Genomic DNA, 26,131 nt, shown 5'->3' with positions numbered 1-26,131 from the left:
CTCTGAAAAGATTAATAAGCCTCTAGCAAGACTGACAAAGGGAAGAAAAAAAAAAGAGGAGACACAAATTACTAATACTAAGAATGAAAGAGGGGATATTATTACAGAGGCCATAGACATTAAAAGGATAATAATAGAGAATACTATGAATAGCTCAATGCACATAAATTCCACAACTTTAGATTAGACAGACCAATTCCTCAAATCAACAACACCAAAACTCTTTCAAGATGAAATAGAAAACCTGAATAGTCCTATAATTATTAAAAACACTGAAAAACTTTCCACAAAAAGAAACCAAACCTCCAGGTCCATATGATTTCACTGGTAAATTCTACCAAACATAGAAGAAAAAAAACAAACAAACAAAACAACAACAACAAAAAAAAACAAATTCTATACACTGTCTTCCAGAAAACAGAAAAGGAGGAAATACTTCCTAACATATTTTATGAGGCCAGCAGTATCCTGTTACCAAAACCAGACAAAAACAGTAAAAGAAAACTACAGACCAATGTTTCTCAGCAACAAAATTTCTGAAAATTGAATACAGCAATATATAAAAAGTATACTGTACCATGAAAAGTAAGGTTTACCCTGGTAATACAGGACTGATTTAATATTCTAAAATCAAACAATATAATCCACCATATTAATAGTCTAAGTAGAAAACCACATGATCATATCAATTGATAGAGAAAAAGTATTTGACAAAATTCAACATCCATTCATGATAAAAACCCTCAGCAAACTAGAATAGAAGGGAACTTTCTCAATCTGATAAATGGCAAGTACAAAAACCCACAGTTAATAGATTAAACAAAGATGTAAAGGATTTGTATGCAGAAAACTACAAATCATTATTGAGACAAATTTAAGAAGACCTAAATAAATGGAAAGATATTCCAGGCTCGTGGATTGGAAGAATTAATATCATTAAGTAGTCAATACTGCCCAAAGCAATTTATAGATTTAATGCAATCCCAATAAAAATTCTACAGACTTCTTCACAGAATTGGGAAAGCTAGTGATCAAATTCATATGGAAAGGCAAGAGACCCCATACAGCCAAAAACATCTTGAAAAAGAAGAACAAAGTTGGTGGGCTTACACCTCTCAATTTTAAAACTTATTATAAAACTACAGTAATTAAAACAGTGTGTTACTGGCACAAGGACAGACATATAGACCAATGGAATAGTGAATATAGAAACAAACCCACACATCTATGGTCAGTTAATTTTTGGTTGGGGTACCAAGTCCACTCAATGGGGAAAGAATAGCCTCTTCAACAGGTAGTGCTGGGAAAACTGGATATCCACATGCAAAAAAATGAAAGTGGACCCTTGCCTGTATGATACCAAATACAAAAGTTAACTCAAAATGGATCAATGATCTAAATATAAGAATAAAACTATAAAACTCTTAAAAGAAAACATATGGAAATAGCTTCAGGACCTTGTATTAAGCAATGGATTTTCAGACTTTACACCAAAAGTATGAGTAACAAAAGAAAAAAAATAGATAAATTGGACCTCATCAAAAGTAAAAATTTTGTGCATCAAAACACATTAAAGAACCAACAAAAAGGGAAAAAAAATATTTGGAAACTATGTATCTGATAAGGTTTTAACAACCAGAATATACAAAGAACTCCTTTCAATAACAATAAGACAACCCATTTTTTTTTGGGGGGGGGGGTCTTCAAAGAAGATAAATTTGAAGATATTTTAAATAAGTAGACATATATGGACAAATATTGTATGATTCCACTTATATGGAATATCTAGAATAAACAAATTCTTAGAGACAGAAAGTAGAATTAGATTACCAGGAGCTGAAGATAAGAGGAGTAGGGAGTTATTGCTTTATGGGTTCAGAGTTTGTTTTGGGTGATCACGAAAAGGTTTTAATAATACAGTAGAAGGTGGTTACAGTAGCACAACATTGTAAAAGTAATTAATGCTACTGAATTATGTGCTTAAAATGGTTAAAACTGCAAATGTTATGATACATGTATATTAACACAATTCTAAAAAAAAAAAAGAATTGATGGGACAGGGAGGGGGAAAAGGCAAAAAGACTTGAACAAACACAGTACCAAAGAGGATATACAGATGGCAAATAAACATATGAAAAGATGTTTAAAATCATTAGCCATTAGTGAAATGTAAATTAAAACCATAACAAGATGCTACTACACACCTATTAGAATGGGTAAATTTTTTTTTTTAATTTTAACCTGATACTATCGAACATTCACAAGGATGTGGGACAACTAGAACTTTCATACATTGCTGGTGGGAATGCAAATCATACAGCCATTCTGGAAAACAGTTTGACAGTTTTTTATAAAGTTAAACATATACTTACCACATGGCCCAGCAATCCCATGCCTAGGTATTACCCTAGAAAAATGAAAACTTATGTGGACTCAATATTTGTACACAAATGTTTATGGCAGCCCTATTCATAGCCACTGAAAACTGGAAACAACCCAAATTTCCACCAATAAGTTGATGGATAAAGAAACTGTGATACATTCCTACCGTGGAACACTACTTGGCAATATAGAAGAATGAACTATTGTTATGCAGCAGCAACTTGGATGAATCTGAAAGGCATTATGCTGAGTGAAAGAAACCAGTCACAGAAGGTTATATGATCAGTATGATTCCTTTTATATGACATTTTCAAAAAAACAAAAACTATTATTGCAGGAGAAGAGATCAGTGGTTGCTAGGGGTTAGGAGTTGGGGGCTGGTCTGACTACAAAGGAGTAGTACAAGGGAGCTTTAGGGGGTGATGAGCTTTTCCTGTTTGTGGTAATGGTTACATGAATCTATGCATGTACTGAAATTCATAAAACTATGTGCAAAAAGAAAATCAATTTTACTAATTGAATTAGCATACCAAGTTTTTTTTTTTTTTTTTTTTAGTTTTAAGGTCTGGAATTTAGCAATGCCAGGAAAGTTCTCTAACCTTGACTTTTATGAGTCCTAATCATTAGCCATTGAAATTCCTTTTCCGTGTGCTCTTCCCAGCCCCAGCCCCTCATCAGTACTGGGTTCATGTGGTTTCTTTCTCCTGAAAAGCATTTCTTTCTCCATTCAGATGTTTGAGCCTGTTCAAATGCTACATCGTTTCTTGTTCTTGATGCCTTTGCTGACTCATCCCCCTACTTACCATCATTAGCTGAAATTAAACCCCCTCTTCCCTGAAAAACAAACCAAGCTTTTTATCTGGACCTACTTCACAGCACTCACCAGTTTCTCCCTGGTGTCGTAGTTGTCTGTGCAACCTTACCGTCGCTACTGGGCTATTGTCAAGAACCATGACGGGTCTGAGATTTTACCCTGCTTGCAAGGTAACAAGCTAGCCTGCTACAATGTGAAAGATGCTAGCTGAAGACAAGAGAGTCCAGATCAGAGACAAAGGACCTTATTACTGACAGCATTGCAGGCAACAAGAGTTTCCCCTCCACACTGGTTCCCTTTGCCCCCCAGGTCCCATGCTGGTGACACAGCGTGGCCCAGGTGGATTCTGCATAAACAGCTGAGACACCCCCAACTTAGGAAACCCCCCCCCCAAGGTTATAAGGGGACTGCTAGCAAATCTGTCCAGCATTTGCCCCAGAGAGAGATATCTTTATTATCCTGTCCTCTGTCCTTGAGCGAGTCACTATCCCTATCTTCCTAGGCTCTGTGCCTTGAAAACACAGTCCAGGACAAAAGCTGATACAGGATGTGTAGAAAAGCCATGGAGAATTGCCCTGCAGAAACTGTCACCTCCTTGTATATCTATATCTGATTCACTATTGGGCTACCTGAGCATCTGGCCCACAGGGACCTTTGGGGTAGTAGATGTAGTGTTTGTTAACTCTGTAACAGTAGATATGTCAAGGAAATTTTAAATTGGGATGGGATGAGAGGAGTGAAGTCTTGAGTGGAAGAAATAATTCTGAGTTTATGGAATAAATATATGTGGAATTAAAAAATACAAATCAAAGATGTATTTGCCTTCCCAGAGCAAGCCTGCCAAAATGACACTGTGTCTGCAAGTGAAGCATCATGACTCTGGTATTAGGACATGGGGTATCTAATATGTTTGATCCCATTTTTCTCAAAAGGTAATAAGAACTGGAACATGGGGGAAAGATGTTCATTATAAACCCAGATTTCTAGACCCCAACCCTGACTGAGAATCTTTAGCGCTGGGCCTGGGAATCTTCTTTTTAACAAGCTCTCCAAATGGTTTTGAGGCACATTTGAGTTTGAGAAGCCCTGCTCTGGAACGTATTTCCAAGTAACTTGGCAAACCACTAAATTCTCCCTCATCTCTGTCTTCTCCTTCCCCCTCACCCTGCAGGGTGTTGGGGGAGGGGCAGGGAGGAGGGAATCTCCCGTAACATACCATACACAGAAATCTGATTTTCAAAGAAAATTACTGCCTTGAATTTAAAATGGAAAATACACTCCTCTCAGATCTAGGCATTTGGACCTAGCCAGGCCAATTATTCACAGCCTGAAGGAGCTGAGGTTGCCCACCCAGGTAGGTTTTAGGGCCTACTGTAAAGAATTAAGACATGGATAGTAGAACCAGCATTTAACTTTAATGTGAACATGCTCAGTGCTTTCCTTCCTTTCTCTGCTTTAAGGTCATTAATTTACCCTTTCCTGATCTCAAATTTCCTCCTCTATAAAATGTAGGCCTTGAGACGTTCCCTTCCAGCCATCATGTCCACAGCTTTATGTGATCCAAATCAGCCTCACCCTGAGACGTGAGCTGGCAGTCCAGCCTGGAACATCCTGGGGCCCCCAAAACTGTGGACAGTGTGAGTGGTCTTCAAAGCTTGTTCAAGTTCAGGCCAGTCTGAGGTCTAGATACAGCCTGGACAAGATATATGGTGGGGTTAGGGGAGTGTGGGGAGGGTGAATCTGAAGCTGTTCTCTACTGCTTGAATCTTCTCTGGAGTCCCAGTGTTACTGATCAGAAGTCATTTATATCTTTTCAAATTGTGGGTCAAGATCCCAAAGTGAGTCCAGAAAATTAGTGGGTTACAACCAGCTTTTTTTTTTTAATGGAATGGTATGAAATGGAAAAGAAACTGTTGGAGTACATGAGTAAACACGTTGTTTTGGAAAACTTTAGTTTCAGGTGTATGTGTGTGTGTGTGTGTGTGTGTACTGGGTTGTGAAATAAAAACATCCAGTTTGACAAACACTGATCTAGGTTTATCGTGTGGGGGTGGAAGGCAAGGGTTAAGAGGAGTGTCTGTCAAGGCCAGAAATAGCCCTGGAGAGACTGGGGAACACAGCCATGGTCCAGATCTCCAACCTGACCCTCTGTAAATTATCTCAGGATCCTGGAGAAAAGGGAAGAGAGAAAGGCCTCTCCTACCCAGGAAGTGGCCCTGGTCTGTTCCCTGAGCTTGCTGGGCATTGGCCTGTGTTCCAGCCACATAGCTCAAATAGCCTTGAAGTTTTCAAAGTTTAAAATTGTCCAACCAGTCCTTTAAACTTGTCTATTTAGTGATACAATTTGCAATTCTCACTGTAAATAGATCTTAAACAGACATTGCCTGCAGGGAAGATAATCCCTGCTGACATAGTCAGTCTGCACTTCAAAGGTTTCTTACCTTATCTTCAGGTAAGGGACTTGTTTGAAGGATATGTGTTACCAATTACTCTGTCTTTGGGGAAAGGAAGGAAGTTTGTGGCATGGCTATCAGTTTTACATTTATTATTATACAGGAGGTAGGTAGATAATCTTCACCAAAGAAGACCTTGAGATTCAGGAGATTAATTTTCATACACACAGCTAATAAGTGATAAAGGAGGATTTGAACTCAGGCTGGCCTGATTTCAAAGCCTAAACCCTTCCCACCACATCATGTTGCCTCTTTTATTACTGAGTAAGCAGCTCCACTTCTATGAATTTGGATCTCCTTAAATTAGAGCTGTTTAAAAAAGTGGTCACTGCTCTTCCAGCTGAAGAGTTCAAATTACTCTCTGGAGCAATGGCAAAAAACAGTGTTTCAGATTACACGGAAATTACAAAGAAAAGGGATCAATGGCAAGTGTCGTTTTAAGTGGGAACTGAAAATTATATTGGTTGATTGATCATTTTACCAGTTTCTTTGAAGAGCCTGTAAGGGAATAAAGTGCGTGAAGACTGAGGATGGAGAATACTGCTTGATATGAATACTGGGATTCTAAAACTAGATTTCCAGTATGTGTTAAATTGCAATAGCCTATAAAAGAACATATTTCCAAAATTATATAACAGAAATCATTAGCAAAGTATGATTCAAAATGCACGATTCCCTTTATTAAAGCTTTTTCATGCATACACCAAGTGCAGAAAATGAAGTCAACTTATATCAATCAACCCTTCATACATTTACAACTAGTGCTTATGAAACACTTGAAACGAGAAGGTGCTTTTTTAAGATTTAAGTCTTTGAAAGCCATTTACTATTTTAACATGAATATTCACCTTAATTTGGTTCATTTTTAGCTTCTGAGATCAGAACTTTTCCTCTGAGATAAGCCAAACAAAAGCTTAATTTTTCACCTCTCACAAAATCAACATATATACTGACTTATTGTACTCAGTAACTGATAAACCAATTTTGGAAATCAATTCTTCTCACCCCATCTACACAGCACTGTCAGGTCTCTGTGCCATTCACTATGTGCTCTATGGACTCAGTGTGGTAGGAAATGAGACATGTGGCCTGAAGAATGAATAAGTGAAAGGCCAACAATGAGGCTATTTCAGATACTCCTTCTCCCAAGAATGAGTTACTCAGTTCTGAAACTGGTACAATTGACTTTGAAGGGAGGAAGAAATGAGGTACAAAGCTTTTTCTATGCCGAGTACATTAGCCAATAACCAAGGCAACTTCCTTTAGCCAACTAGACTGTCCATCAACAGGCAAACAGGCAGTCTTCCACGAAGCATTCACCCACTCTCTCTGTCAAGACAATTTCTTAAACACTACTCCTCTAAAACTTCGTTGTAGAAAAAGGGCCAATCTAACTCTTTAAGTCACTAGGACTTACTTAACTCCACAGATAAGTTAAGAAAAAAAAAAAAAAGGAGTCTATAGTTGATCAGCAAAGATAGAAATCCATCTCAAAATCATCACTGATATCATTTTATATCACTGGTACCACCCTACCACTAGGCAAACCTACACCACTGGTCCAAAAATACACTCTATTAAAATAGCATTCAGTTAAATTCACAACAATCACTTCTTAACCATAGCCTCAACTAGCCGTCAGCAGAACTTGCCTCTTGAAAGACCTCAAACACCCTTGTAAGAGTTTTGTGAAATTCATCCTAATTAAGGCAGAGATTCTGTTCCTGGATAGAAGGGTCATGGAAGAGGGTCTTAGTTCACGTCAGGAAGGTTATGAGGAATGCAAAGTTTGGGAAACTAAAAATCTAGGTTGTAGGTGGCACATACCTTCCCACAAATAGTCCAGGAAACCAGCATAAGCCATAAACAAAACGCAGAATTCCTCTCTGCAGTTTAGTGTTCCACCTTCTCAGAACCTGTGTAAAGCTCTCACTCTGTCCTCTCAAACCAGAGAGGCAATCTTATAATATACAGACGTAGAATATTCCATTAAATGTCCACTCTCAAATAAAGTCATGTGAAGCCATCTAAGTTTCTGTAATGTTCCTATCTGTGTTTATCCGAATGCCTGTTTCCAAAGCTCTCTGATTCCTCAACATATGGGAAATACAGTGAAACCGGTTGAGCTCCCTTTGTCATAGCTTGCTAAAACCTTGTTGTGAATAAAATAAGTGAAATTTTCACTAGGCCACAATGATCATTCTAATTTATTAAAAGAGTTTCAGATCTGGGTGGACACTTCCACTTATGCTAGGGGTGTGATGGGTGAATTTCCCCTAGGTCACCTCCAAGTAACCGTGTTAGCACACTTTACACAATGAGCCCAAATCCAAGTGTGGGTCCCCATGGCCATGTGGTGTTTCCAGTTTCCACCACCTGGCTTCATGACTTGGGTAGTTTGCAGAGATTCTGAGATTGTATATATTCAACTGTCTTTTCCTCATTATCTCCTATTATCTGATGCAGACATCCAGCAAATGCAAGCCTCTGGCTATGACAGCAGGGAGAAGACATCCTTACCAAGGCGTCTCTGCTACTGCAAGAATTACTACGTATGTATTGAACTAAATCTATTTCTTAAAAAAAAAAAAAAATACCCTTTTTATCCTTCAGGAAGTAGACTTACTGGCTCTTTTGCAGTGATATTATGATAGCTCAGAAATAGACCCTTTTCGGATGGTCTAAGACTACTTTACTGGAATTCTAGAAGTTCTCTTTGGAGGTACAGGACTGTTTTTATACATATTTCTTGCAGAGTTACCCCCATCCCCAAGTCCTATCTCTTATCTTAAACAATCACGATTCCCAAAGCCACCTGGCCAGTTCTGGTCATCTAGATAACAGGAACTGGTGGGGCTCTCCAAATGTTTTCCTCTTAGGCACACTTAAATCAACAAGCAAGCTTATCTTCTGGAGCCTGCAACCTGAGCTGCTAACTCCTCCTCTGCACTTCCTTCCTGATAGTTCAGTGGGGTAACATCTAGGTGAAAGTGTGCCTGTTGGCCCGGTTTTTCTCACCACCTTGCCTTTCACTAAAATTATCTGTCCCTGGAGACCTGGACCTGGAATGTCAACTTCCAGTGCAGTACCTGGAATGGCCATTCAGAAATGTAGCTTTGGCCTTTGGATCTGAACGTGGTAGCATGGCCCAAGTGAAATATGAAAGGCATGTGTGGTCACGCCACTTTTGCCATCAAAACAAAATGGAACATATGTGGCATATTTCCTATGTTACATCCTGTGCCCACTCTAAATCTACAGCAGCTATAGAAGGTCCATTTTGCCCACAAAGAACTGAAAGGCCTATGAAGGGAAGGAGTCAGGCTAACCCACCCTGAGGGTCCTTACAGGCTCTGAAATGTCATAGTGCCTCCAGTTGTACGGTATATCCAAACTACTAAATGTTGATTTGTCGGAAGATTATATATACTTATTTTTTTAAAACTTTATTTATCAAAAAACATTAAAAAAACATTTCCTTTTTTTTTTGCTTTGTTTATATATATGAAGATAATGGAAAGACTCGGATCCTTCCCCTATTAATCCAAATGTCAGTTCAGTTACAATTAATAGCATTTACTGAGTACCTACTAGGTGCCAGGGCATGCTTCTGCTCTCCCTTCCCCAGTGGTTCTCAATTTTCACTGGGCATCAGGATTAGCTGGGGAGCTTTAAAAAACTACAGATATCCAGACCACAGCTTCCAAGATTCAGATTCAGCTGATTTCAGGCAGGAGAGGTTGTAAAAACTCCCCAGGTGATTCTAATATACCTCCAAGCTCCAACCTTCTCTGGCTAAATCTTCCATCACCGATGGTCTACCTCACTTCTGAGGCAAATTTGCACAGGCAGAACATATATGTAAGTGGTCTCTACTTCCCTTCACCCCAAAGAAGGTGGGACTTGGAATTAAATGATACTCCCAGTCCAAGGAGGTAGGTAACAGTTAGGGTTAGGGATAAAAGATTAGTAAAAGAACAAAAAAGGGGGAAGGAAATTAAAGTCCTTTATGCTTATTAGCTCATTTAATCATAACCACCACCCAGGGATGAGGAACTGAAGCTCAAAGAGAATTAACAACTTGCTAGATGACTTGGACAGCAAGCAGCAAAGCAAGAATTTAAACCAGTCTCTCACCCCAACGTGTGTGTTTCTCCATGCTACCTTTCCCCACCCTGCAAGACTAACCTCAAGCCCCTTACCTTATGCACCACCCCCTCACCTTTATTATCAACCAGATGGGTGCCAGGGTGTCATCTCGCCCAAGTCTTATTGTTGTGGGGTCAATGTTCAAGAATGGCTTCTACCCTCATTTGTCCTACTTTCTCTTAAATCCTCTATTGGTTAGGACTAGGCTCCACTCCAAGGGGAAGTAAATCCAAAATAAGAGTGGTTCAAATAAGAAAGAAGTTTATTTCTTTCTCATGTAAAATATGTGCAGAGGTGGGCAGTCTAGGGTGGTATGGGGCTCCACACGTCAGGAACTCAGGCCCCTTTCACTTTGTTCTGCCTTGCTCCACTCATGGCTTCTTCTTCATGGACCGAGATGGCCTCCTGAGTTCCATCCATCACATCAAACTTTGGCCAGAAGGAAAAAGAAGGTGCAAAGAAGGGCACACTCTCCTTCTTTTAAGGACACTTCCTGGAAGTTGCACTCACCAGCTCTCCTTTTATCCCATTGTCCTGAACTTTGTCATGTGGTCACATCTAGCTGTATGTGAAATGTAGCCTTTATGACAGGTGACCATCTGTCCAGCTAAAACAAGAAGGGGAGGACAGGGCAGGGACAATTAAGTCTCAGCCATGGTTCCCTGCCTGGTATTCCAGTCTTCCCCTCTAGGACTGCAGCCCTAACCTGAATATCAGCAGCCTAACAGGTCTGGAAACCTTATTTGTCCTGCCCTCCTTGCACCAATTCCCCTTGCCAGTCCAGAGCTCTTATTTTTTACTTTGCACTGCTGAATAATAATGCACCTTCAACTGCTACACCTTTCGCTACTGGTCTCTACCTTCCCAATTGGGAAGTACAAAAAGCTTATGGGATCAGGACTGAGTCCCTTTGGATCCTGTGCCTGGGCCTCCTGGCTGCCCATTTGCAAGTCAGCTTTTAGCCAAGTCGATTTCACTAGCTAGAGCAGGCAGAGCTGGGAGCCCTAACCCCGAACTTATCAGACAGCCCCCGCCCCCCACACACACACCCAGCACTTCATTCATTCATTCATGCCACATCATCTTTCGTGACTCCAGTGAAGCCGTAACTTCACGTAAAGAGAAGTTGGGAAGCTAAGACAGCAGAGTGCAGCAGAAAGAGCCAAAGACATGGAGTGAGATGACCAGAATTTGAGTGCAGGATTCCCCCTCACCCCATATTTACCAGCTACATGACCTTACTAGGCTTTTTCCCTCATCTCTAAAATAGAGATAATAATTTTGTCTCTCATAGCTATGGTGAGAAGATGATGTATACAAAAATACTTTATAAAAAAGCAAAAACCCATCATACGAATGTCAGTATGATTACAAATAGAAGGGTACAAACAGTAATTGCCTGATAGGGGAAGAGTATCTCTGGAAAGTGAGGAACAAGCTACTGACAAAATTTCCCCCTTTACCTCTTATCTCTATACACCCTCCCCTGGAGTTTTTAAAAATCTTCCATCCTATCCCCTCTATTCTGCTCCCTCCCCTCTTTTCCTTGCAGCAGTCTGCCCCGCCCTTCCTACAGTCTTTTACACAGCTTTGCAACAAAAAAGAAAAAAGAGAGTAGTTGAAAGGAGCAGCTAGATAAAGAAATGGGTGCTCGAATGGATCAGAGGAATGATTATGATAATCAGAGCAAACCGGTGTTGTCCTAAGCCCTTCGTAAATATAAAGTCAAATAATCCTCAGAACAACCCTTTGCAATGGGCTCTGTGATGCGCAGCCTCTAAAACAGCCTCCAATGATCCCCACCTCCTGGTTTTGATGCCTGGTGTAACTTCCTCACCATGAGTGTGGGCTTGACCTCGTGGCTCACTTCCAATGGATATAAAATGGCAAAAGTAGTGGAATGTAATTTCCAAGATTAGGGAACAAAAAGACCACGGCTTCTGTCCAGGGTGCTCTCTCTCTCTTGCTAACTCACTCTGAGGAAAGCCAACTGCCATGTTTTGGGCTACACTGTGGAGAGGCCTACGTGGCAAGGAACTGAGGGAAGTTCCCGACCAACGGTCAGTGGAGAACTGAGGCCTTCAGTCAAACAGCCCACCAGCAAGGAACTGACTCCTGCCAACTACCACATTGTGAAGACCCAGGCCCCCAGGCCCACCCCCGCAGCTGAATGCAGCGGCCCGCATGACCAGGAAAGACATGTCAACATGCCCCTCCCCACCCAGTGAGGGAAGCATCAAAATTTCCTCCCCTAATCACTCTTAGTAACCAAATCTCACAAGAAACTCTGTTGTCACAAACCTTTATTAGCTCACCCCCCACCCCCACCCAGCACTCCTCTCTCTCTGCTCAGAATGCTGACTTAACTTTCCTGACTGGCTGCCATCAGGAAAGAATCACCTGTTTTATAAATCCCTAATTGAACTCATGGGTTCTTTGGTCTTGGGGCTAATCTGGGTTGAACACCTATGAACCCCACTAGTGAGCCTGGAAGTGAATCTTTCCTGAGTTGAGCCATTTGATGAGACCCAGTAGACTGACCTTGAACCAGAGACACCAGTTAACCTGCACCCAGATTCTTGACCACAGAAACTGTGAGATGATGTGTATTAATTTAAAGAGCTAAGTTTTGGGGTAATATCAATAGATAAGAACTACAGGTCTATTGTTATCTCCATTTTGCAGATGAAGAAACTGTCTCAGAGAAGTTAACAAACTTTCAAGGTTATACTGCTTGTTAAGTGGCAGAGTCATGATTTAAACCCAAGACTCTGGTTCCAGAATCTGTGCATTTATGTCGCTTGAATGGTTTGTGTTTTAATAAATAGGTGTCAAAATGTTTATATTTTATATTTTATAAAATGTAAAGTTTCTACTGCTAAAGATGTAGAGGCTCGAAATCAGATTATGGATGAGTTGAGTTTTATTTTAAGTTCTCTTTTGCCAGGTTCCCTGCCAAAGCAACTATATTTCTCACCATAGTATCATCCTGACCACAGCTGTCATCACTAATGATTTCCTTTCAGGAAAAGTCCATCAATTCATTATAATAGGTTCCAAACACAATCAAAGCCACATCAGCACCAAACTGGAGAAGAAAGAAGATATTGTGTAGACCTAAATGTGGTATTAGCCATATAGTAGATGCTCAGTAAATATATTTTCATTCATTTGTTGGACTAAATTGCTCAACGAATGTCCACCAAAGAAATTGAAGCTTGTATTTTTGGAAGACAGAGTTTTGTTCTTTAAAAATAGGGACATGGGTGATTAGTCCACCCTCCTTCCTACACAAGCCGCTCTTATCTACAGTCCATTTCTGATACTAGCAACTCATGGAGAAACATACTTCTTAGTCTGCCCTTAGCCACCATAGTTCACTACAAGGCAACTTTAGTGGAGTGGATTCAAGTGTGAGCTTGGAAGTCAGACTGATCTGCTAGCTGTGTGACACAGGCAATTTACTAACTCTCTGAGCTTCCATTTCCTTATCTGTAACATGAGAATTATAATAGTATCACTGCATGGGAGTTGTTGGAAGAATTAAATGAAATAATGCATGTAAAGCAGAACAGTGAATGGTATGTGGCAAGTGCTCAATAAATGTTAGATATTCAACCTTACTGCCCAGCACCACAAATCTGGTCTCTGGACTTCCCAAGCGTGGACAGGATCACTGCTGATCTAATGAAAAGCACACTGGAACATTTGCCCATTGCCTTCCTGGGGCCCAGATATCCATCAATCAGAAGCTCAAAGACTCCAGCAAACGCACTGGTTGCCTGTTTGGTGGATTCAGAAAAGAATGTGTTTTGGAGTGAAATCTCCACTACAGAAACAACATATAAATAGAAAATTGGCAATATCGGATGCATAAGTGGTGGGCCTACCCATCTGGGATTCTTTATCTTTTGTTCACTGTCAAATTCTCTTTGCTCCCCTGTGCAGGCTCTTTATTGACAAGCTGCTTCTGCAGTATTTAGGCTTACTGACTTCCCCGCCATCTCAAAAGGCTCTGTATTTCTTTTATCAATTTCTTTCCCCTGCGCTCTACAGTTTCTCTATCCGATACATAAACACACATTCTATTCTCTCTCCCTCAAGTTCTTTCTCCCTTGTCTTCCTGTACAAAACATTGTATTTGGGAATGACTCATGCAGGGAAATATAAATTGATATTCTGCTCTCACAATTAAAAAATACATACTGCATAGTAACTTGCACTTAGTAGGCTCTCAAATATTTGCTGATTAAAACCCTTCTTGACTGAGCCCCCTAAGATTAGATGGAGACAGAGCATCTGACAAGTTGCTCAGTGCCCTGACTGGTAGAGAACAGGAGAAAAGAAAAAAGGAATATTATACATCATCTGCATCAAGCCCCACCTCCTTTCTACCTTATAAAGTAGAAAAATGAAGCTCAGGGAATAATGTAGTACTGACAACACAGCTATTCAGAGGCAGAGCCCATGGTGACAACTACTTCTTCTCTTCCAATCCAGTGCTATTCACATGTGGGTACAAATGCCACTTACTTCCCAGAGGTACGGCTTGGTAAGGCCTGAGGGGCAGCTGATGGTCTCCCCGCCCAAAGAGGGGCCTTGGATGCAGACCCAGGCCTCTATTTCTGGTCTCCAGCAGACCCACAAGGTTTGACATCCACACCTCACTGGAGCTGGCTCCTGTGTGGATTTTCTACTTAACACGTGAGGGGCCGTTCTTTGCTGAAGAGGGTCTAGACCTGCCCTCCTCTTCTATCTCTGGGGCTCCTCGCAGGCTGTTTATTCCCACCTTCCTCAGGCTCCAGCGAGCCGCTGCTGCTGAGCGGCTCGACTCCCAGTGCCTTGATGAGGCCTGTTTAATCTTCCACCCGGATTATTTAACCTCCGCATCCTTGTTAACAAACAGCCATTATTAACGAGATGGGAGACCACATGGGGTGGGCTTCTGCAGACAAGGCTTGCTCCCTTGGCCTTTCTGCGAGCAAATTCATAATCCTCAGCTACTCAGCAACCCCCAACCCTTCTGCCAGGCCCGGGAGAGAGTCAGGAACCTGAGTAGAAACCGGGTGGTCCTGGCCCTTACCCCCGATCCCCGCGGCTGGAGGAGCAGGATTCTGCAAAACAGCCTGAGCTGCATCCCTCCCTTCCTCCCCTGCCCCTCTCCCTCGCTCACTCTCCCGGGGAATGGAGGGGGGGGTGCTACAGTGCGTTATACATTTTACCTCAGTGTGCAGGAGAGGCGAGAGGAGGCTGGGTCCCAGCTCCGGGCCTGCCCGTCCCCGAGGACACCAATTAAAGGCACTAATTGGACAGCAATACATCAAAGTCGTTCCCGGGAGCGGGTCCTCAGAGCACCAGGAATCCGTTAGTGGGGCTTTTGTTTCAAAAACAGAAATACAGCGGAAAGAAAACACACACACACATACCTCGGTGGGGCTGGGGTAGCGTTTGTACCGCGGGGACTCTCTGCCTCTGTGTTCCCAGCGAGCCTCTCCTCTCCAGGCTCGGCATATCAAAAGGTCTTTCCTGCTTCTCTCTTCCGAGGCCACGTCACTTATTTCCCCAAAGAGAGCTGCCTAGAAAGGCTCCCTCTTCCTGGGACTCGGGAACAGAGCCCGTGTTGACGCGGCACACACGCGGTACCCAAGTGTGCTGTACCGATTCGAGAGAAACAAACCCATCTCCCGCGCTCATCGTTCTGGGTCTTTGCCTAAATCGGACTGGGGAGGTGGAGTGGACACTTCAGGGAGGCACATGTCACCTCGAAGTCGGGATGGCAGCCTCGGCTGCACTGGGCCCTCGCGTGGCGCTCGCAAGCCCGCCAGAATGGGGCGACGAAGGGGGAACTGGCCGGGATTTTTTTAGGATGCGGGTAGGGGTTATTTCGATGAGTGAAGACAAGGGCTCTTCTTTGAAGAGCTGGACGCGGCCCGCAGGAACGACAGCATCCAGAGGACCGGTCGATGAAGGGGTCCGGCCCTGGAAGCACGCGAAGCGCATAGGCTGAGCGCCGAGGGTCGCAGTGGGTGTCCCCGACCCTTCCGCCCGGCTTGCCCCCAATGCACAGCTCGCTTGGCTCCATCCCGAGCCCGGGGTCCCCAGCCCTGCTTCTCCGGACTGCGGGCGCGAGGGGACCTGTGAAAATATGGGCCTTTCCCCGCCTCGGCTTAGAAGGAGGCCAGGTTTAAGAACAGACTGAGACTTTTCAGAAGCCACCAGCTACCCCCGGCCCATGCCCACGACCGAGGCTAGAGCGCGCCACCGCCACGCGTCATGGTGGTCAGACCCGGCGTGGTGTTCCCGGGGCCGTACAGGGAGGGACGGAGGCAAGCGGCGAGGCCAAGACCTGGACGCCAAGTGGGAAGCAAACCCCGATAGAGCCCGGGGGAGCGCTGGTGCCCTGGGCTCGGCATCCGAGGGGCTGTCCTGGGCTACGCCCGGCTGCCGCCAGAGCGCGGGAGACGGAAACCGCGCCCCGTGCTAGCGGAGCCCGGGCCCCGGCGTGGAGGGCCAGACTGCGCTTTCCCGTCTGTCCTGAAGCTGACGAGGGAGAGGCTAGCTCGGGGCAGCCACGACTGCCGGGGCACAGGCTGGCGCACCCTGGAGGCTCGGCTTCACCTGGGCTGAAGGAGAGCCGGAGGCCGAATCCCGAGCGCCCCTTGTCCCGCGGGGCCGCGCCCACTCGCTTCCCTGGAGGAGCCAGATTGGAATGGCTGGTTTTGATCCCATTTGTTACAAACCCCGGCATTTGTTTCCTATTTTATAAACGCTTCCCTTTAAGTAATTGTCCCTGTTAACAGCGTACACCTTTCAGCAGCCCTCACTGCGCTATAAATAATCTCGATGAAGATGCAGGGATATGACTTTCACAAGATTGGACAATTGATTCAATCTGTGACCCGCGATCGCGAATAATATTGGAAGGCTATTTAAACAGATGAAGGCCTAAATTGTCTTGCTTGTATCTGAATTAATTTCTCATTCATCATCATTATGAAGTGATTGGTCTATTCAAGCTCTTCAGCCTGCTGGAACCGAGCGGGATTTAAATGAGATTGTAACACAATTTAAATGCTTGCCGACTTTAACGAGGCCAATTGAGCAGCTGCAATAAATACAAATATTTTTCTAAACAGCCTTGTTTTAAATAATTACTTAATGCTTTCATGTTATTTTTAAGTGGCAATCTTTCTCTCCTGCTCCTGCTCCTGCTCAGAATATCACACATGATTATTTGCTGAGAAGGTGATTGTGGAAACGACTTTGTTTCTGTTTGCTTTGTAGACACATGCGGTTTGTGGCTGGGTATTTCTTTTGTCCTCGGGGTCAGCACTTCTGGACCTGGCAAGCTGGCACAAATGGTGAGCTGGGCCTTCTTGGTTATGCCCTATTGCAGTCTGATGTGTGCTCCCACAGACCAAAGAGGAGCTGAGTGATAGAAGAAATTTGCCATTTGAACCAAGTCACTTATCCAGAAATGTTTTAGCTGAATCTTGCAAACGAATCCGCGCGAATGCAGTAAGGACTGATACCCTGAAGAGTGGTATCGTTTATGATTTGTTCTGATGACCGTCATCATCTCCAACAAATCAGAATTCCTGCGTATCCCAAAGATGTCCCTTAGGAAGTTCAATCTGTGAGCAGTTTGGCTCCCCTGCAAGTCGACAGGAGTGGGTGGAGGCTGGTTGAAGATTTCTTTGTTAGAGAGGGAACCGATGCAGAAAGAGAACCTCATCACAACGAATGATTTCCAGGGGAGGAAATAATTAGAAGAAATCTCAATTTTTTGCCCTCCCAACCTCCTCTCCTCACCCCTCACCGACTCCCACTCCTCCCTGTCCCAGTCTGGGGGGATAGCGCATGGAGAGGATGCTGAGAAGGCAATGCTCTTCCCATTTGGAGAATGTCATCTGTCTGGCCATCCTCCGCAACTGTCCGCGGTGACACCCACGCTCTCCGGCCGACATATGGCAGCGGGTGTTTCCTGGGTCGGGGAAATAATGGAAGCAACCGGGCGGGAGAAGCCTGGGGAACAAAAGAATCTTTAAATTTTCACAAATGGGCTAGGGAAGGGGGATGGGAAGGGGGAGGAGGACACGCGACTTGCTAAGGAGACCGAAGCTCCGGTTCGGGGTGACCTTCTAGGGCCAAGTGCCCCTGGGAGGCCTTGAGTGAGAGGATGCATTCAGGACCGCTTCTCCCTCCGCCTGAGATCGGGGGCGGGGCGGGGTGGGGGTGGGTGGGAACTGCACGACTGGGATGTGCGAGTGCCGGATTCGAGCCTAGGAAGGCGAACCGATATAGTCACTGGAGAAAAACTGTTCGTGGGACAGACCACATTAGGAGACACGATCAAACTACAAGGCCAGAAAAATAATAACGGGGACAGGGGTGGAGGAACCGAGTGATTTGCTATCTAACTGGACAATTTAATGCCAGAGTTAGGGAGCTGCTGGCCGGAATCATATCGTCTTCCGAGGCTCTGCAGAGCTCATCCTCTTTATCCTGTTGTTTAAAATGAGCATTATCCCAAACATATGCAATGCAATCAGTTTGGTCACACTTACAAGAACACGCTTTAATAAGGCAATCAATCACAAGCTAACAAGCCGGCGACGGGCCGCGCAGGGCGCTCACTCGGGCGGCTGGGCAGCAGGTCCTGCAGGGCCGGGAGGACCCGGGCTGGGCACTTGGACAGCGCTCCCAGGTCCCGCCGGGCCCCGAAGGGTTCAGGAGCCGCCGGAAAGTTTGTCAGAACTGAGGTGTCAGACTCGCTGGGGGCAACTGCGGACTCTGGACTCTGGAGCAGGGGGAGGAGGGAAAGCAGGAACCCAGAGCTCGTAGCTGCGTTGGTGTGAGACCCGGAGCCTCCGTTTTCCCACCTGCAAAATGGGACGGATGTGGGGCAAAGTTGAGAGGAGACGCTCGGAAAGTTGAAAAAGGAAAATAACACCACATTAGGCCTGGTCTAGCCTTCTCAAGATGGAGGCTGCCAGGGGCGGTGCCTTCTTCACGGTCATCTCCTACCCTTCCAGCCCCTACCGCACCCTGGCCCCTCCCACGAAGCCACATGGGGTTGTCCCGGGCAGGCGGTTTGGGGCAGAGCATGTTTTTATAGGGGGAGGGGAAGAAGAGAGGTGCTGCCTAGCGCCAAATCGCAAACCTTGGCAAACGGGAAATTTCATTATGAGGTAATGAGTAATTCCTCCTGGCAAGATGTATTGTTATATCTTCCACTTCAATTTGGAGGAAGAGAGGCTCAATTACCCAGAAAATACAGTCAATTAAAGGCTGCTGATTGGACACGAGGCCGGATCATCGATCTTGTACTTTCCAATATCGCTGCAGACACCTCATTTTCCCTCCCTATTAACTGAAAATACGCCTGGCATTACGGCAACCCGTAGCCCATTTACCTGTCGCAAGCAATCTCAGCCCAACCCTGAGCAACGAAGAAATTTGCCCAGTTTGGGGACCCGGGCTCCCAGCTGCAGAGGGAGTTGCACAAAGCTGGGAATGGGGGGAGGGGGGGAGATGGTTCTGGAAATCTCGGCTTTGCCTAGGAGGGTGAGGGCCACCGTGTGCAGGAGCGATTGCTCTGGAGCCAGGGGCAGAAGGGGCAGCAGTAGAAGAGCCCCCACCTTCTGCCCGAGATACAGGCAGAAGACCCTTAGTGTCCATGCAATCCTGGGCCTCCCCTCCTTGCTGGATACCTATCTCTTCCCTGCTTGAGTGGGACTTCAGAGGCAGCCACCCTTGGCTCTCCTGCAAGGACAGGGAGGGGATATGCTGCTTGGTACTGCCTCTCCCCTTCTCCTGACTGGCCCAGAATTCCATCTTGGGGATGAGGTCCCAACCTGAGAAAGATTGGGTACCTCCCACCCCAAGCCAGGAGTCTTCCTCCCTCCTCTCATCCCCACCCTCAAATGCAGACCCAGCTTGGCTGGCAAACCCATCTCTCTGCAGAGCTCAAGCTTCCCAGGCTCTGGGGCCACTGCCATACTCGCCACCACCTTGCATTGGGATGGAGACTGACCCATGGAGACCAAGGCCAGGTACCTGTTTCCCCAGAGGGTTGGAGCAACTGGAGAAAAACCTTTGCAGGGGTGTAGGTGGCATCAACGCTGTGCAGGGCTCAGTTCAGTCATGGAGTTCTCCCAGAATGCATGGAATTAAGGAAACATACACTCCAGGGCAGTTCTGAGCCTGTCTTCTCCACCTTTGCCCAGTGTCCTTTGGCACTTGCCAATGCCCAACTGAGGCCTGGAAGACTGTGCACTCATCTTTTTGTTCCACCTGTACCCAATTGGCTGAACTAGCAATTTAAAAAGTCAACATGCTCCTGCTGCCAAAAAAGTAAAAATGCTAAAGTGAGAATCACGTCCAGCTTTTATTGCAATATGGTTAACAAATTGTAACAGCAAATTCTTTGGGCTTTGAAGGACAACCAAAACAAACCAAATTCATCCCCTGCGGGAAGAACCACTACTCCCAGTCCAGGTGAAGTGTGTGTTGGGAGCTGTAAGTTCTCCTCTCCCTCAAAAGACTGGCTGCAAGAAATGAGTGTGGGATTGAAGGTTTGGTAGTGGTCCCCAAACTCTGGTGATGGGGAGAGACAGGGTCCCCACAAGGGACAGAAGTCTCCTGGTGGTCAAGCGGAGAGAAAAATGAAAAGAGGATGTAAACTGTCAAATGCAAAGGGAAGGCCAGAAAGCTCTCAGCACAGTGAAGGTGAATGAGCAAAGGATGAAAATGGCCTCTCTAATTTGCTGCCAGCTACTGGAGGAGGGAGGGGAGGTCCCCCTGCCTAAGCTCTTCCCTGAGCGCCTTGTTAACAACTCAGCTTTGGGCTCAGTGGCCAGCAGCATGATGATCATTATTATACATTCAACATTCAAAAACCCTCCTCACACACATCACTTGCTAATCAGTGTGTGCACTGGGCCCAGGGAGAAGAGGCTTGGCCTTGTACAAGCCATCAAGAGGCCCTGGGGTGGCTGCAGCCTCCAACCAATGCCAAACAAAAAGTGTGTGAGGTTGGGAGATGGAGTTGCAAGTTGAGAGCTGTCAGGAAGCTGAGAGGAAGGAGAAGATCAGGGGCTGGTCGCAGGGAAGATGCTATGTAAGCAAGGGTCCAGGAAGGGAGAGAGCCCCAGATTCCACACCCAGTGGTAGGATTCTCCATGGTAGTAAATCATCTCTCACTCTCTCCCATGGATGGCTGGTGCATTGCCATCCACAACCCTTTGCTGTGCCTTGGAAAACCTGGCAAACCAAAACCTGAACAGCCTTTTGTTCAGAGAGACAGTAATTTCCCTTTCCAGTATGTGGACTTGGTCTCTGGTGAGCAAGGGGTTGGAGAGTGTGAGGGGGATATTGGTTGCTGTTTCTGCTAACTTTGTTTAGCTTTGGAGTCATGGCCTCAACCCCGGTCAGGGGCGGTGGGTCGGGTGAAGGACAGCAAAGGAGGGCCGCCCCAGGGGAAGGTTTTCAGCCTCTGCTTCCCCATCCCCACTCCGGCTCCCCCAACGCACCAACCCCCGCCCCTTCCCAGGAGTTCCAATCCTCGAGGCCGAAACACTCTGGTCCTTTGCGCCCCTCTCTTTCCCCCTTGGTGTCCTGGGGGCAGGGAGGGGAACTGGCTGAGTCCCTGGGTGCCCCCCACGGGCGTCCTGGGGCCGGCGGCCCGCGGGCGCCTCCTTATCTGGTGAGGGGCACCTCCTCCCTCTGGTCCAGCGCAACGGAGGAGGCCTTGCTGAGCACCGACGGCGCGAAGGTGAGGAAGGAGTCCGAGCGGGAGGTGGAGGCACAGGTGAAGTCCGAAGCGGCTGCTGCGGCGCCCCGGGGCGCTAGCCCGTTGGCCGGGCCGCTGTGGCAGGCGAGGCAGGAGCAGGGGCCGCCGGCAGCCGAGGCGCCCAGTCCGTGTGCTGGGCCGGGGTAGAGCGGCGGGTGGCGGAAGGCGCACAGCAGTTCGGGCCGCGGGTAGGGCTGCGAGAGCACGCGGAAGGTGTCGAGCGGGCGCAGCGGGCCGCTGAAGGGCGAGGCGGCAGCCGAGGCGGCGGACGCTGCGCCCAGGCCCACGGGCGAGTAGTAGGGCAGGGGCAGGTGCGACGGGAAGGGGTAGGGCAGGCCGCCCGCGGCCGCCGCGTGGCTCATCATGTACGTGTAGAAGGCGGGGTCGGCCGGGTGCGGCCACGTCATGGCCAGCCGCTGCCGCTTGTCCTTCATGCGCCGGTTTTGGAACCACACCTGGGGGGAGGAGCCGAAAAAGTTGATGGGCTGGTCCCCGGCCCCGCAGCCCAGAGACCAAAAGCCTTGCCCTACTCGGGTTGACAATGCCCGCAGGGCAGGTCCCACCATCTCCTGAGCTGGAATCCTGTCCCTGACCCTCCTTTCCTCTGCCCTTCTGACCAATACCCACTGGGGTGCAGGAACCCAGTATGCAAGGGGCAGGGGACCAGGATCCCTGACAGAATGGCCAGGCAGCTGTTCCCCCAGAAACGCATCCCCTTCCAGCCACTCTCTCCTGGGGCACTTCCTTGTCACCTGCACGGGCACCCCATCCTCATTGTCTATTTGGCAAGGAAAGGGACAGGGTCATCCGCATGGCAGCAGCACCTGCCTGGGGTCTAACAGGAGGGCAAATCTGCCCTGCACTGCTCGGCCGCCGCTCGAACCCGCCCGCACAGGTCTGGAGACTCCGGGCTTTGCTGCCACGTGGCAAGAAGACCCCAGACCCGCATGCGGGTGCGGGGCTTAGGGAGTGGGCTGCGGGTCTGAGTGGGTGCACATCCCCTTCTGCCCCCAGCCGCGCATACCTTGATGGTGGTTTCGGGCAGGTTTAGGGCAGCCGCCAGTTCGCATCTCCGCGGCCTGGATACGTAGTTCTCCCGATAGAATTCCTTCTCCAGCCGCGCAATCTGTTCCCGGGTGAAAGCGGTGCGGTATCGGCGCATCTGGTCACTGGCGCTGCAGGCCAGGGTGCCCTGTGAGCCACTCCCTCCGCCGCCTCCTCCGCCACCGTTGCTTTTGGGCGCCTCGCTGCCGCCGTTCGGACTGCCAGCCAGTGTCTCAGAGCCCGGCCCTGCTCGGGGAGCCCAGGGCACGCGCGTGCACACACACAGACACACAACAAATACCAACGCCGTTGACATGAGCCTGGAGGCCCGAGGGAGAGGAAGGTGGGCGTGGAGAGGGAAGGTAGGAACCCCCCCCCACCCCCCCACCCCCACCCCACACACACACACATTCATCCTGCTTCAGTCACTGCTCCTGCTCAAGCCCTGAGGACCCATGGGAAAGAGGAAAGGAGGACAGGCTCGCCACTGGGATGGGCATCCCAGCAGGCATTTGGAAGCTGAGCCAGGCTGCTGGTTGAGAAACCTCGGCCTCAGGCCTGCTGAGTACAGAGGCTTTCAGCATCCCTCCCCACCTGCCCCGGGGCACCAGCAAGGTGCAGCCTCTCTGAGGTTTCTGCCCACAGTTGGCAAGGGTAGGCAAGGCTGTGCTTATCTGACAGAAGGGTGAGTTGGTATGAACCTTCGTGCCAGTATGATGTGAACTCTGGGTCTTGGTGGTTCTGGGTCTGGGCAGGCCCAGAGTTAACTCGCTCTTGCATTGCCAGGCTGCCATTCAGGTGTAGGAGTGTGTGTGCTAGATGGAGTGTGTTGCAGGGGTGGTAAAGGAATGCATTTTGAGTATCCTATTACTGTAGCCTATTTGAGTGGAGTGTATCACCTAGCACATCTGAAGACTTGTTAGGGGAGAATCTGAGTTCAGTGGATGATTAGGTTGAAGAGGTGGAGCTGGGTGCATTGCACCTTGTGTTAGTTGCCAAGCCCAAGGGGTGGTCTTTCTTCCCTTCCAGGCCCTTCCCACTCCACAGCCTTGTGGAGAAGGGTCTGCTGGTGGCTGAAAGACCCTGGCAGGCCAAGCTGGTGGGGTCTCCCTCCCAGTTTTCTGCCCCCCTCAGGCGGAGGTGATTGTTGGCAAAAGGAGGGGGACACCCTTATGGAGCATTTACTGCCCTTCCACCATAGTCCTGGTTTGAAGAGGTTGTCCAGTTAAATCAGTGTGACAAACCCCCACTTTGGGCATACTCCAGGGAAGGGTGGGGCTCCTACCCCCTGCAGCTCTTTTTCCTTTGGGTGGATAAGTGGGACTGGGAAGGAGATGGGAAGGGGGGAGGGTCCGAGCTCTGCCTTTTCAAATGCAACCGGAGACCAAAGGCAATTAGACCATTGGGACCATTTCCGACCTGGCGCCGCGGAGCCCGGGAAGTGACAAGGTAATCTGGACCTCTGACCGACGTGCTAACTGGTCGGAGGGCCGCAGCACCCGGGCGGCCGGAGTCGGCCAGGATTTTACGGTCCTTTATGGACTCACAGCTTCCTGCTCGGACCTGCGTTTGATCTCGCCCATGATCCGGGAAGGGGGTCTTCCCGGTACACTTGAAGCATTCCCAGAAAACACTGGGGGGGGGGCGGTGGAAGTGCACTTTGAATCTCCCTCAAGCAGAGGGTTTGTGTCTTCCTCCTTTCCTTACCCTGGGGCACAGCTCTCACCCCCAGTCCCGCCAATGCCCGAGAGGAGAAGGAAACCCCCTGCTAGGGCGCAGATAACTGGGGAGAGTCCCTCAAGTGGGTCCCTGCAGACACCCTGTCCTGGGGCAAGGGACTGCCTCCCTCCCGGCCTGAGCTGAGGAGAAGGGTGGGCGCGGTGGGAGGCCCAGGGAACGGAGAGGCGCGATGGCTACCTTTGCTGCGCTGGTACTCGCCGTTCCCGGTGGCGCAGTCCGGGGTGCAGCTCACCTCGATTTCTTCATAGAAATCCGACTCGGTGTCCGAACTACTGGGTTGCCCCTGGCCTGAGAGGCTGTTGGTAGAGGGGGCCGGAGGGCCCGGGCCGAGAACAGCCGCCCCAGCTGCTCGCGGCTCCGCTCCGGTTCCCGCCTTGCTGCCTGCTAGTCCGTCCACCGGCTCCTCCTCCGGGCCTCCCCCGCCGCGCTCCCGGGCGGCCGGAGGACCGGCCCGCGGGCTCAGGCAACTACGGGGCACCATCTTCTCGGGTGGCTCAGACAGCGGGCTGCCCACGGCTTCGGACAAATTGGAGACCCTCTTGCCAACCAAGGTGCCAAGCTGACTCCCCTCCAAAAACATGACTATGTCCTTTCGGCTCTCCATCCCGGGGTTCTCCGGAGCGGGTAGGAGAAAAGCCCCGAGTGAGCTCCTAACCCCCGGTTCCCTGGGTCCCCAGCGGCCGGACAGATCTTGGCTGCTGGAGGGAGAAAAGGAGACCAGGCGGCTAGGCGGGCGCGGAGCGGCTGGCGCGCGATGTCGGCGGTGACCGCGGCAGTGGCGGTGGGGAGCTGGGGTCACCTTGTGATGCGAGCGCTCCTCTGTGCCGCACCGCCTCTGGGAGGAAGCCCCATTGCCCTCTTCTTTCTAAGCTGTCATCCTCCCGCTGCAATCGTCATTACAGTACCGCTGGTGACGCCACTGGGCGAGCGCAAGTGGATAAATAGAAACGTCTGCCACAGCGAAGATGAAAGCAGACCCGCAGCTAATGGCTCGACAGTGATGCGCCAGGTGTGGGCCTCGCTCGAATGGGGAGGAGAGTGTGAAAACAGACAGAGAGACACACACACTAGGAGAGGGAGACACCCAGGCAGAGGGGATGCAAATGGAATTCCGCAGAAAGAAGAGAGAGCTTAACGCGCACGGAGTTCCGCAGGGGCCGCGGGACTCGGTAACTGAATTCGCTTTTGATTTTTTTGTTGTTTGCTTGATTGTTGTTTTGGCTTTTGTTTTCTTAATTTGGTGCCTTGATCTAACGCTGATGAGAGAATCCGTAACTGCATTTTAGAAGTGTGAAGGCGAACTCACTAGCCTTGCTTCTCTAGGCATCATTACAGCTGCCTGCCCCTGGTGAGCTAACCTCACACTGGCTTCCAAAGTCTTTTTACAAGCTACCGAAAAACGTATTCCACACACCCCACCCCACCCCCAGTTTTTTGGAGAGCTCGAGCCGGGGATATCCTTTCCTCTCTCTTCCTCCTCCCACCCCCAACTGTCTCTTTCCTCCAGGGAACGAAAAGAGAACTTGTTAAGATTTTCCTTTCCCAAGAAGCAAGAGATAAATGCCTTAATATTTTTGTCTTTAAGGATCCGCTTTGGCTGCTAACTCAAAGTGTTCACTGATTTTTTTTTTTTTTTAATCCTCTTACTCCCATTTAGGTGGTCCTAAGCTTTCCACAGCTGGGCTTGACCTCAAGGTGGTTATTCCTAGAAGAAATCACTTTCCCGTTTGCTAGAGCCTCGCCTGCACTTCAGGT

General features: G+C 48.0%; 1 protein-coding gene across 1 annotated transcript; it reads right to left on the bottom strand.

Annotated features, from left to right (window-relative positions):
• Positions 1-21,498: 21,498 nt before the first annotated feature.
• On the bottom strand, positions 21,499-24,980 carry EVX1 (even-skipped homeobox 1). Its single transcript, XM_037837622.1, has 3 exons — positions 24,554-24,980; positions 22,617-22,882; positions 21,499-22,047 (listed from the first exon to the last, which is right to left on the bottom strand). The coding sequence occupies exons 1-3, from the start codon at positions 24,978-24,980 to the stop codon at positions 21,499-21,501; spliced, it is 1,242 nt and encodes a 413-aa protein (XP_037693550.1).
• Between the last annotated feature and the right edge of the window lie 1,151 nt (positions 24,981-26,131).

This window comes from Choloepus didactylus, chromosome 5 (assembly GCF_015220235.1).
Source record: "Choloepus didactylus isolate mChoDid1 chromosome 5, mChoDid1.pri, whole genome shotgun sequence".
NCBI lineage: Eukaryota > Metazoa > Chordata > Mammalia > Pilosa > Megalonychidae > Choloepus > Choloepus didactylus.
The sequence above is the reverse complement of the archived record's forward strand: the minus strand, read 5'-3'. Positions and strand labels throughout refer to the sequence as shown.

What these genes read in the sequence shown, in the direction of transcription:
- EVX1 (XM_037837622.1), bottom strand. Translation starts at nt 24,980, where the DNA reads ATGGAGAGCCGAAAGGACATAGTCATGTTTTTGGAGGGGAGTCAGCTT. An exon ending in CGAGTACCAGCGCAGCAAAG is followed by an intron (nt 22,883 to 24,553) that starts GTAGCCATCGCG and finishes CTCCCCGAGCAG; the next exon opens with GGCCGGGCTCTGAGACACTG. An exon ending in TGCCCGAAACCACCATCAAG is followed by an intron (nt 22,048 to 22,616) that starts GTATGCGCGGCT and finishes TCCTCCCCCCAG; the next exon opens with GTGTGGTTCCAAAACCGGCG.